The sequence below is a fragment of the Narcine bancroftii genome, chromosome 8, assembly GCF_036971445.1.
Source record: "Narcine bancroftii isolate sNarBan1 chromosome 8, sNarBan1.hap1, whole genome shotgun sequence".
Lineage (NCBI taxonomy): Eukaryota > Metazoa > Chordata > Chondrichthyes > Torpediniformes > Narcinidae > Narcine > Narcine bancroftii.
This window is the reverse complement of record NC_091476.1, coordinates 92,941,476-92,954,463: the sequence shown is the minus strand read 5'-3', so window position 1 is coordinate 92,954,463 and position 12,988 is coordinate 92,941,476. Positions and strand designations below refer to the sequence as shown.

General features: G+C 40.2%; 1 protein-coding gene across 2 annotated transcripts in view; it reads right to left on the bottom strand.

Annotated features, from left to right (window-relative positions):
• The window catches only part of LOC138741035 (endothelial cell-selective adhesion molecule-like), a 134,082-nt gene that overhangs the window by 30,145 nt on the left and 90,949 nt on the right, over positions 1–12,988 (bottom strand). For both annotated transcript variants that reach the window (XM_069894511.1, XM_069894510.1), the window contains exon 3: positions 306–454. In XM_069894511.1, coding sequence (XP_069750612.1) covers positions 306–454 — 149 coding nt within the window. The remainder of the gene's footprint in view (positions 1–305; positions 455–12,988) is intronic.

The following is a 12,988-nucleotide window of genomic DNA, read 5'->3' as shown; positions in this document are numbered from 1 at the left end:
GGACCATATCCCTCCCAGCTATGAACCTATCCAAATTTCTCTTAAATATCTAAATTGAGCCTTCATTTACCTATTCAACTGCATCTTATCCCACACTCCCAATGCATGAAGAAGTTCCTGCTCATGTTCCTGTTAAACTTTTCTCCTTTCACCCTTAACCCTTGTCCTCTAGTTTTTATCTTTCCTAGCTGAAGTGGAAACTGCTTGCTTGTATATACTCTATCATAAATCACCCATCGTTCAGAATAGACAACTCATCTTGGGTATCAATTTCTTGTTGCTGTGATATCACTTCGTTCACCTACCACTCCTTCAGTCCCCTTGGTCCAGATCACAGATGTAACATTTAGATGTGCCAGGTCCGTGATAATCTGGCTGGTCAGGACAACTGAATTCCCAATGGAGACACGCTGTTTGTGCTTCATCTCCAGCTGTATTTTCGGCGACACTACATCTACAAAAGACAGAAGTTTTAATAATTTAAACATACATATTAAGAACAAGAATAAGACACTCCAGACTAATCAGATTATAACCTTCACGTCACTTACCCATCTGTGTTGCCAAGGCCATTCAGAATCTCATGTGCATTCAAATCCCTTTTGACGCTTCTAAGCTTTAGCCTCACCCAGTAGTTCTCAACCTTTTTCTTTCCACTCACATCCCATCTTAAAGTAATCCCTATTGCTATCTGTGCTCTGCGATTAGAAAGGGATTGCTTAAGGTAAGGTGGGATGTGAGTGTGAAGGGAAGGTTGAGAATCATTGCTCTGGACCCAATTGCTACCAAAATATTTTGCTTGAGAAAAATGGTCATTGGCCCATTTCCTTTAGAGTGATGAAACTGTGCACATTATGAGTCAATTAGGGACAATTAAAACAGTGGTTTTCAACTTTTTTCTTTCCACCAACAAACCACCTTAAGGAATCCCTTACTAATCACAGAGCACCGATGGCATAGGGAATACTTAAAGTGATATGTGAGTGGAAAGAAAAAGGTTGAGAACCATTGGGCCCCAGCCTGTTCAACACCTCTCCTCATTAAGGCAACTTGACCATTCCATGCATTTTCCAGTAAACCTCTGAAGTGTTTTCAAAGTTTATTATCTGAATGGTGACAAAGTACAAGAAAGGGCGGTGCAATGAGACCTGGGTGTCATGGTCCATCAGAAATTGGTTGGAATCCTGATTTAGCAGCGAAGAAAGCAAATGGTAAATTGGCCTTTATTGTGAGATGTTTTGAATATACTTTCTCAAAAGTCTAAGGAGATTTAGCATGTCATCAAATACTCAATGAAAACTGCACTTGCACCGTGAAAAGAATGCCGACTGGTTGCATCACATCCTAGGTAGGCAATTTGAGTGTCCAGGCATGGAGAAGGCTGCAGAAGGCAGCAAAATGAGCCAGTCCATCACAGGCTCTGAGATCCTATCTACTAAAGACATCTATGCAACACGCTGGCTCAAGAAGGCAGGCAAAATCAGTAAAAGACCCCCAACATGTTGGTCACAACCTCTTCTCACTGCTACCATCAGATAGACGGTGCAGAAGCACAAAGACCAGCACCTCTATGTTTAAGAACAATTTTTTTTATCAGTTACACTAATCATGAACTGCTCAGATACCAGACAAAGGATCGTCTGCAGTATTGCAACGCCACAGTTGTACTTGCATTATGCTGACCATGAATATTTATAATCTATTTTTGTATTTATTAACTCTTTTTAATTTAATTCATATTATTGCCGTTGTTTTTTAATGAAGCACCTGTTCAACTGGAGCCAGTAAGAATTTCAGTGCATATATACATTATACAATGTATATGACAATTACTGTCGAAGTTGGGATTTCTTACTGCAGTTGTATGGGATCAGGATAGTCTGTAGGATTCTGGGGTCGAATGCAATGCACAAGTATGCTGGAGAAACTTAGCAGGTCACACAGCATCCATAGAAGAAAAGGATAACTAACATTTCCAGCCGGGGCCCTTTGTCAAGTAGAAGTAAAAAACTGGCAGGTGCCTGATGAAAAGGTATGTGGGGGTGGGAGGAGCAGAATGGTCTGTGTAGTGTGCCAAGTTTTGGTCTTCTAATCGGAGGAAGACTGTCCAGAGCAAGGGATCACAGTCTAAGGATAAGGGGTAAGCCTTGAAAGACTGACAAGAGGAAAGAGCTTCACTTGGAGAGTCGTGAACTTGTGGAACTCCCTACCACAGAGAGTGGTCGAGGCTACTTCATTAGAAATATTAGAAAGGGAGTTGATGTGGGGCATATGGAGAGAAAGCGGGAATAGCATACTGAAATCATATGACCACCCATGATTGTATTGAATGATAGTGCAGGTTTGCCTGGTCTACTTCTGCAACTGTTTAAGTAATTTTTAAGTAATCCCAGAATTGGTCTCATCCATGCTCTAGTGTAGCTACTCTAACTTCCTCAACAATAAATAATACAATTTGTTTTATCTTTTCTAATTACATGTTTTATCAATAGACGAGCCCAACATTGTTAGCCAATGGTTGGCTCTGAGGACTATTTAGAGTTTATATAGGTATAGAAAAAGTGACTTTTGGAGACACTATTTTGAGAACAAAGATGTCAAAAAATGAATTATTAGATACAAGAGTCAACGCTAGTGTCATACCTTGCGACTGCAAACCACAACTGGTGCCTAATTCCTTCATGAGTCAAGCAAAAGAAAAACTTGTCAAACTCGGGGGAGGAGGTGGGGCGTTGGTGAAATTAACTCACAATGCACGACCACAAGAAGCTAAACACAACCTGCTGGTGTAACTCAGCAGGTCAAGCAGATATGACAGTCAAACTACACAGAAAATATCAAACAACTCAAATCAGGCTGCCAACACTGAGCAATGTCCTCTGCTGCATCCCAAGGCAGCGCTCATAATTAGCCAGAGCCTAACTTTATAAAACTGGATTTATCTCGCACCTGGATTCATTATACATGGGTGAATTGTTAAAAGTATCTGACTGTCGAATACAAAAGGTTGTATCCTCATACTAACTAGGTTGTCGCATAATCCAATCCCCTTGAAGGATGAATCATTAAACTGAAAAGGAAGACCCCATCAATGTAGAACTGAATTGCTACCATTGGTGGGGTGGTGAAACTTCTGCTTGGACCCAAGTCATGCTGCTTCAGAAAATCAGAAAATCTGATTATGAAAAGTTCTGAGGGAGCATCGTTCTACCAGTTGTGCCTAAGATAAGAATGCTTGAAGTGTCAAATCCTGAAAATGGAGAATGATTTAATTTCATGACTTGATCTCCTTCAATCCCTCTCCTTGTTCACATAGAATTGACATGTTTTAGATTGTTGTACATAATAAATTACTGTAAATTTATGTTGGAAACACATCGCTGTTGTAGATCAAGAGGGCAATTGGAAACGAACAGCTCATCAAGAAAGAAACAAAACTATACCAGGTGTTGCTTTAGAGCTCTTGAGTGCTGAGATATTTTCAATTTCTGCTAAAATGGCCCTATATAATGTAAACACTGTGCAATTAACCATAGTTAATTAGGCAGCCTCCGCTGAAATGAACTGCATCATTAGCCCCGAATGGAACTGGTGCGACTCTGCAATCATGATGGAAGGAGAATGACACAATGAACAGCGAAAATGCATTACGTTACAAACAGGAGTGAGCAATTTTCATCTCAAATTCCTGCAGGCAAATCTCAGGCTGTGAAGGACCTCCTTTGCTCCACCACTTCCTTCCCAGTGGTTCTGGTTGATTGATGCTAGTTCAGTTTTTTGTTGTCCTCAACTTTCCCCTACCCTTCCCCCATAACCTATCATCCTGCTGTCTGCATTAACTGTGTGATGGCATTCAAGCACTGTTCACCAGTGAACAATTATAACTCCCCTTCCCTCCCAAGACAGCATCAAAGAAATATCATCTGCCTATTATCATTTGGTTGGGCCAAGGCATAGCTGAGTATAGTCTGTATATCACAGTCACATGTGACCCTTGGGGACACACAGGAGACAGCAGATGCTGGAAACTGAAGGTAAACACAATCTACTGGAGGTACTCAGTGGGCAAGCACCATCAGTGGGAGAAAAGGAATGGTCGATGTTTTGAGCCAAAACCTTTTCTCGATACTCTATTGAATGGTGGAGCAGGTTCAAAGGATTGAATGTCCTTCTCCTGGTCCTATGTTCTATGTTTCTCTCAGAATAAGACATCTAAAAACAATTTCAAAAGATTAAGAAGCAGCACACAATCAGAACGGACAAAAGGGTAGAAGTTCTTACTTTGATTGGTGTCTGGATTATTTTCATGTAAAGGATTGAATCTTTATTGCTTGGATACCTGAGCTGTGATTCCTTCCAATAGCAACTAAAAAACATTTTAATAATTGAGCCTGCTTGGTTTACAATAAATTATGACAATTTATGATTTGTATAATGTCTAATATTTTCAAAATTTCCTTCGACATTGACTATTCTGCCCCAACATCATAAGTAGTCAATATGTTATTCTTGTCATAAGGCAATTCAACTTCAAGGGACTTCCAGACTCATTCAGTACACCATTCCTTTAGCGAGCATCCAGGTAGAACACTCATTACAAAGTTATTACTGGATCCAGAACCTTCAAAACTGAACCAAAAGAATCAGATAGGGCTGTAAATACAAGTTAGCAGAACATGACATCCTTCTCCTCCACAGTTATTTTGATAATAGCATTTGAGCAAGGCATTCACTCAGTGTGTGTCATAGCCAACATTCTTTTGGTCCATGGAAAGATAAATGAACAAATTGTTGACCTTGCAACTGGCTTAGGAAATCAACACTACATAGACACCTGCTATAGCTTTTGCCTCAATAACAACTGCACTGGACAAAGCAACTGCATAAAAATGACCCCAGCACCATGCTCTGAGTGGTCAATTATACCAGCAATTCTATAGAATCTACAATTAATTCTCTCAGTTTATTACTGGATGCCGCAATTTTGGCTTTGCTCCATTTGAGATCACTCATCCCATTCACTATTTGTATATCTTGAAGTGTCTGTTTGATTATACAATACAAATTATTTCAATGTTCAAAGTCAAAGTTCAGATTTATTATCATACTGCACACATGACTTCACCTACAACTCTGAGATCCTTTTTCCTGTGGGCCAGGTATCGGGAGTGCAAAAAAACTGTACTCAAGAAAAGATAGATGCTGTATACAAAAGAGAGAGAGAGAAAATTGTCTGCAAATTCCTTGGCATAAGGCAATTCAACCATAAGGCGTGGCAGGTTAGCATTGCAGTTACCACCATGCAGTTACAGCGCCACTGACTCGGGTTCTAAACTGACGCTGTTTGTATGTTCTCCCCATGTCTGCATGGATTTCCTCTGGGAGCTCCAGTTTCCTCCCACCATCCAAACTATACAGGGGTTATAGGTTAATTGAGTGCAACTGGGTGGCACAGGCTCGTGGACCTGATTCCGTGTGGTATTTCTACATTTTATAAAAAAATAATAATTTAACATTTAAATTTAAGTTAAAAAATTATGCCTAACGTGCATCACAGGGATTAATCATTTTTAATTATGGTGAGATCTGTTTACTACTGTGATTGGGGCAAGCTCATAAAGTACAGACATTCTGAATACTTTTTTTATCCACTTGAATAGAAAAATTGGAACATCATATTGCAGCTGTACAGGAAGTTGGGGAGATCATGCTTGAGTGTGCAGTTCCAGTATTGCAGGAAGGATGTGATTATGTCAGGGATGGTGCAAAAATTATTTGCAAAGAAGTTGTCAGGACTGGAGGCCCTGATTCACATGGATAGGCTGGGAATGTTTTCTTTGGAATGAAGGTGGCTGAGGGGTAACTCTAGAGAGATTTATAAAATCAAGAGAGGTCTAGATAAGGTGGATGGTCATAGTCTTTACCCCAAAGAAGTGGTCTGAAAACTGGAGGAGTATGGGCATTATAATTTTATACATCAACTGTACTCAACTCCTCAGAAATTAAAGAGATATAATTTAATTTCTTCAGATTTATGTTTTAGATGTACTAAAGAAGTAGGTTCCTTTTTACATTCGACTTGGTTATGTGATAAGATTAAACCTTTTTGGATACAACTTAAGGAATTTTTAGAGAAACTTTTAAAGATTCAATTGCCAGTGGACCCAGCATTATTTCTATTAGGTAATGTTAAAATGTTGAGTTTGACTTTGAGATTGACTAAGTATCAAATTGCGGTTTTAAGGTTGGCAATGGCTGTGGCAAGAAAATGTATAGCCATAACTTGGAAAAATGAAATTGATTTGAGGTTGCAGAGATGGCATCTGGAATTGAGATCATGTATTCTTTTGGAAAAAATAGCATATAATTTATGTGATAATTATCTTTTTTTCCCCTGAAAGTGTGGAGCTCTTATTTGGACTATATGGGGTTAAAATGTTCAATTCCCTAGAGCTCGTCGTGGTGGTGTTACTTTGATTCATGGCAGTACTTTTTGTGTTTTTGATGGTTTGAATCTTCTGCTTCTTTCTTTGGGGTTTATTTGGGGTGGGTATGAGGGATGGGACGTGGGGGAGTGGGGGGGGTTGTTCATTTATTTGTATTGTATCTTCAATTTTTTAAATAATATTCAAAAAAAAGATGAGGGGGAAGATTTAAAGAGGAATTGAGGTGAAACTTTTTTTAAACACAGAGAGTGGTGGATCTATCAAATGAGCTGCCAGAAGGAAGTAATAGAGATGGATACAATAGCAATGCTTAAAAACATTGGATAGATTTAGTGGGACATGGGCCAAAAGCAGACAAATGGGACAAACCCAGGGAGGCCTTAGTCAGCTTGGGTGAGTTGGGTTGTAGATTCTGTGCTGTTCATCTCTTTGGCTCTGTGAATGACCACAAATGTACACCCAAAATTTGAGATCATTGGTGATGTCCAGTTGCACATCAGAAATGTGGAACCTAGCACAATATTTAATTACAAATAGAGCCTATCCCCTTAAACAAACTTTGTCTCTCTCCAAAAGTGAACAAATTGACCAAGTTGCAGCTAAATTATGGTTTCTAGCAGTTGGTAAACAAATCTTTGAACACAGGTCATTTTCTGATTAGAAATAAAAATAAAACACAAAATAAATAAGTGGCTTAATTTCATTTTCTATAACCTAAATTTGCTCAGTTTATAGTTTGTGGTTAAATAAAACCTTGGGAGATCTGATGCTAGTGTTGTACAAGATGGGATAAAGTTTCAATTTAAGGTTTGTCCAGGACAGTGCAGTTATTGAAACCCCTACCAAAATTAACTTGTATAATGATTATCATACAGTCTTCTCTAAATGAAGATACATCATGAAATAGAATCTTCTTTTTTCTGAATTTAAGTGGAGGGGTAACTGGAAGTCCTGCAGACTGGGTGCAGGTGTTCTACAACATGGTCACCTAGCAGAGAGAGGATGTTACCTTATGAAGACCAAATGTAGTACTGTAGATTGGAAGAAGCACAAGTGGAGCCTTGACTCACTTAGGAGGACCAGTTGGGTCCCAGGATAGTGCGATGGAAAGAGGTAAAAGGATGAGTTGTTTGTCTGGCTGTGCCTTGGTAATAGCTAGGCACTATGTCACCCTTGCGAGCATTTGGAAATGACTGGCAACTTCCACATTTTTGTGTATGCCGAAGCATTTTCTGTACTCACAAGCAAGAGAAAAGATTCTCATCTTCAGAAAACTGATTTAAAGATCACACAAATTGTCACTCATCTCTTGCCACTTGCATTGATAAAGATTTTTACCAATGTGAAAAGTGCTCATCTTCAGCTACTTCCTGTGGAATTTAAATTTAGCTAAATGTGTGGACATTCCAAAACTAGTATAACTGAAAGTTAATGCACCCTGCTTCCCTGATTATCGTACGCTATTGTAGTCGGTCTACCTTACGCATCTGCTTGGCTACAGCGAGAATTTAGGTGCATCTGTGCATAGCCTTTATGTACATGACAATAAATTCTTATTACACCTGGATGACACAGATGTTAATCAGGCCCTTGCCTCCCTTTTGATGATGGGCTCTGGGCCAAAATGGTAGTTATTAGATTCAGAATTTATTATCATGAAACTCTGCGATTTGTGGCAGCGTCACAGAGCAAATATTCATATTATAACCATCTTATGGCATTACTATATAAAAAAAAGCATGAAATGTAAGGCAGGGTCTTTAGTTCATTGATTATTCAGGAATCTGATGGCAGCGGGGAAGAGCTTGGCTTTGTGATGTTGAGTGCTCGTCTTTAGGCTCCTGTACCTTTTTCCCAATGGTAGCAGAGTGAAGAGGGCATGGCCTGGGTGGTGGGGGTCTTTGAGGATAGAGGCTGCTTTTTTAAGACATCGCCTCACGTAGACATCCTCGATGGAGTCAAGTCTGGTGCAGGTGATGTCTGCTTCTTTATCTTTGCTTCGTAAAGAACGCTGCATTACTTGGCTGAGTTTCTCCAACATTTTTGTGTAAACTACAATCACAGTGCCTGCAGACTTTCTTGTTCAATTCCATTTTACCTCCACATTTCTTTCAGGGAGAAGCAGTTCGATGCTAAATGAAGCTCAATTTATTCAATCACTCTTCTTAATTTGATTAGTAAGCATGCACCCGGGGAGGAAGCATGGAGCTGATGAGACAATTACATTGTGCATGAAAGAATAGACAATGACCAGCAAGTTTTTATGACATTCCGTCTGTAATGCTGTAGGTTTGATACTACTTGTTTTTAGTGGGTTATCACCACCAATAAAGTAATGAACATCCACATCAAAGAGATAAATTATATTTTTTTCAAACCTGACTCTTCATGAAATGCAATTTTATTCTCGCCATGAAAAGCAAATATTTAGTAAGATTGATGTCCATTATAGGTAAGAAAATATACTTTAAAACTGTTGATTCTAATGTTGAAGCCAGATTTACAACAATTTAGATAGGCTAAGTCCATACCGCTTAAACATATATGCCTCCCAGACAATTAACATAAAGGGATGAGACAAAATAAAATAGAAAAACTCTTCTATTTAAACAAAACTTTTGTTTCTGAAACCTCTTTGATTGCATCTTTAAACAGGGTTGGCATTTTGAGCTTCTAAGTATGAAACATTTTTTTATAACTTTATTTGGATTGGTTTCAGTTCTTTGTGAAATGAGACTACCATTCTGGTTTCTATCTGGATTTCACCCAATCTCCACTTTTGGTATTCTGCTTAAGCAATCAGCTTGACCAATGTCCTTTTATGTACATGATCTCTATTTAATAAGACTGAAGGAATTGGTACCTTTCTCCTTCTCAGATTAAAAAGGACTGTGAGAAAGCGTGGACCTCAAAAGGCTTGTTTCACTGATGCAAATAGGGAACCTATTACCCCTGACGGACACCCCACCCAAACAGGGGAGAGCCATTTTATGTCAGCACCTCAGAAAAGTCTTCTGTGATTAAATTGTCTGCAGCTTTGAGTTGATGACTAACAGAATTTGGTGTAGTGGTTTTCAATTCATACACAATTGAAGAAGCAATTGCAAGCACAGACCTTTCCGAACCCTAGCACCAAAGCAAGACAAAGCCTTCACAATTTAGCAGATGCTGGGAAACAAAATTAATCAGGCAGTCATTTTATGCACAAAGGGTAAAGGTTCCATTTATTGGAATGTAATTACCAGTTTTTTATAATGTAACATACATGAAATTCTTTGACTTTTGTCTCCCGTAAGGCAGACAGAGAGTCACCACTTTGTCCAGCACCCCTCACAGAAACCTACAGCACCCGGTATTGCTAGGTGGTCTCCCCTCCAAATACTGACCAGGCCCAAGCCTGCTTAGCCTCCAAGATCAGGCAATCTCAGGCATATTCAGCCTATTAGGCCTCTCTTGGTTTTGGTGGTGGGGAATATGGAACAAGCATCAGAGGAGGTAGTTGACGCAGGTCTGATTGCAGTGTTTAAGAAACATTTGGACAGATACATGGATAGGATTGGTTTAGAAGGATATGAGCCGAATGCAGAAAGGTGAGTGTAGTGTGGGTGGGGCATTTTGCTTGGCATGAGCAGGTTTGGCCCAAGGGTCCGTTTCCTCACTCCAAGACTCTACGACACCATGAGAAGGTGTCCAGACACTGATGGCTCTGGTCATTTATTTGAACTGGAAGAGTCAAAGAATCATAATAGCACAAGAGGAAACATTTGGCCCATCTTATCTGTGCCAGCTCCTTGCAGACATTATGAGTCAAACCCATTCCCCTGTTGTTTCTCTGCAATAATTTCTCTCCAGTGTCCCCTTTAGAAAGTCCAATCTGAGTTTATTTCTGCCATCATTACATAGAGCAAGTTCCAGATCATAACCACCCTCTGAGCAGAAGCCATGTTGTCCTTGGATTCCTGCTGTACCTTTTTCCCCACTTTAAGCATTGATATCCTTGATGTTTGAACCATCCGCCATTGGGCCAACCACCTTCAGTTCACCCAATCCAAACCAGACATGATCTTGAACATCTCCATCAAATCTCCTCTGCATACTCGCAAGCCTCAAGGAGAACAACCTCAGCTCCTCCAATGTAACGCAGCTCACATCTCCTATCTGTGGAACAATATTAGTAATTTGTTATGGTTCCCTCTTCAGAACCAATAATAAGTTCCAATATTCCAACTGATGCTGAATCAATATTTCAAAGTATCCTGCCTTCTTCTGTGCACAATACTCATGATTGGAGAGTGGACTTCAAGTTGGGGACATCAAGGGCAAGTGATAGAACAATACAACACAGCCCTTCAGTCCTCAATGCTGTGCAGACCTATATGAACCTACTCCACAACAATCAAATCCTTCCCCTCCTCACACCCAGAGCCCTCTATTTTTCTTACATCCATGTGACTTAGAGTCCCTAAGATACCAGCCTCCACCACCAGGCACCCACCACTCTCTGTTTTAAAAATAACTTATCTCTGGCACCTCCCATAAACTTCCCTCCACTCTCGTTAAACGGATGCCCTCTGGTATTTCCTATTGTCGCCGGAGGAAAAGGGTGCTGGCTGTTCATCCTATCTATGCTCATCATAATCTTATATACCTCTATTAGGCCATCCTTCATCACGCCAAAATGAAAAGCCCTAGCTCACTCAACCTTTACTCATAAGAACTGTTCTCCAATCCAGGCAGTATCCTGATAAATCTCCTCTGCAACCTCTCTAAAGCTTCAACTTTCCTATAAACAAGGCAAGCAGGAACAGAGTAGAACCCTCTAACCAGAATGTTATGGAGCTATAACATTGTCCAACTGAGTTCAGGGTGAGGTGTTGATAGGCTGTTGGCTGACCTAATGAGATTGGCTCATTGTTCTGTTCCTTTGTTTAATGCCCCACCAGCTTCCCCAACTTGGCTCAGCCTGTAGTTAATGGGCAGGTTCTCAGACCCCTTTAGAAGTATTGGCAAGTGCAACACTATTACAAATACCAGCAACCTAGGTCCAAATCCGGCGCTATCTGTTAATGTTTGTCAAGCTGAGAATAAATTATTAATTTAACAGAACCCAACCTACCAGCTACACTAAAAGTTGCTGGAATCTAGTGACCAGAAATAAAAACACAATCCTGAACTCTTATCAAAAGTAAATTCTGAAGACATTTGAATCAACCACTGTCAACATAGAATGATACACCAGGAGGCAGCATTGTGTAATTAAATTAACATTTCACTTTACCAGTTATAGCTGCATTTATTTATACAGTATTTCATGACAGAAGGCACATGCTGTATGCCAATCAAAGGGATGGGTTCATAAAGTAGCAGGTTTGCTTCATTATGCTTAGGTTTGTTGGGATAATAATACTAAGGTCCTTTTACATTTTGTTCCGGGATTTTTACGGCTTTTTATACTACACCAGATGTGTAAAAGGCAGAGACACGGAATGTGGAGGTGGGGGGCTCATTCCAGTCCTGGCTTTTTTTCCAGCAGCAGAGGTAGTAACTGCGCCGGAATGCCATCTGTGTAAAAGGGGCAACCTGGTACCATAAAGGGAAAGGATATGTATGTGTACCATATTAACCAGTAAAGATTTAAAACTTGGGACAAAACATACAAGTAGAACATCAGGAATTTTTTAAAAAATAATAATACCGCTGTCCCACTCTGTCCCAGCCACCCGCTGCCTGCTCTCTGATGCTGTGGGCTGCTTGTGGAGAGGGGTGAGGGCAATCACCAAGTGTGGCTGGGTGCAGCACCAACCTGGCAAGGTATAATTCCCAGTACATCACTGATTTGTCATTAGATCTGCCAAACTGAGGTGCAATTATATGGCAAAGTTAAAAGGCAGAGTTGATCTGGCTGACAGTGTGTAGTTCACTAGGGAATACCTGACCAGCAGGCACTTGGGGTTTAGCCCATCTTGGATGTCTATGCCTGCTCCCATAAATGCAGAAATGAGCTGTAGATGAAATGGCTGGAGCCAGAGATGAAATTAGCTGGTGGTGAAATAGTGGGTGCATCCTCTACTAGATTCATTGTTTTGTTAGGTGAGTGAAGCACTGATATGTTGTTGGGAGGAGGAGAGATGATTTAATTCATAAGTACATAATTCCTGGTTTTGACAGGACAGATGTGGGGTGGCTATTTGTCTTTCAAAAAGGGTTCAGAATCAGGAACTCTACAGGAGAGTGTGAATGTTCAGTTACTGACAGTTAAAGACAGACCTTCAGATATTAAGGGAGAGGAGTTTAGTCTTAGGGAGGGGCAATGCAATAAAAGACCAACCCCCACATTGATCCCACCGCCCCACTCTCAGCTGTCCTCTGGGGTTTCTAGTTACCTTGTACTGTTAGCAAGTTGGTCTGTGAGTTTGACCTCAGTTTGAAAAGTCTGAAGCTACCAACATTATCTTTTGTTATCTGTCACCAGCCCCCAATGGTAGATAGTGGTGATTAGTAAGAGATTGCTTAAGGTTGTACGTGAGTGGAAAGAAAAAGTT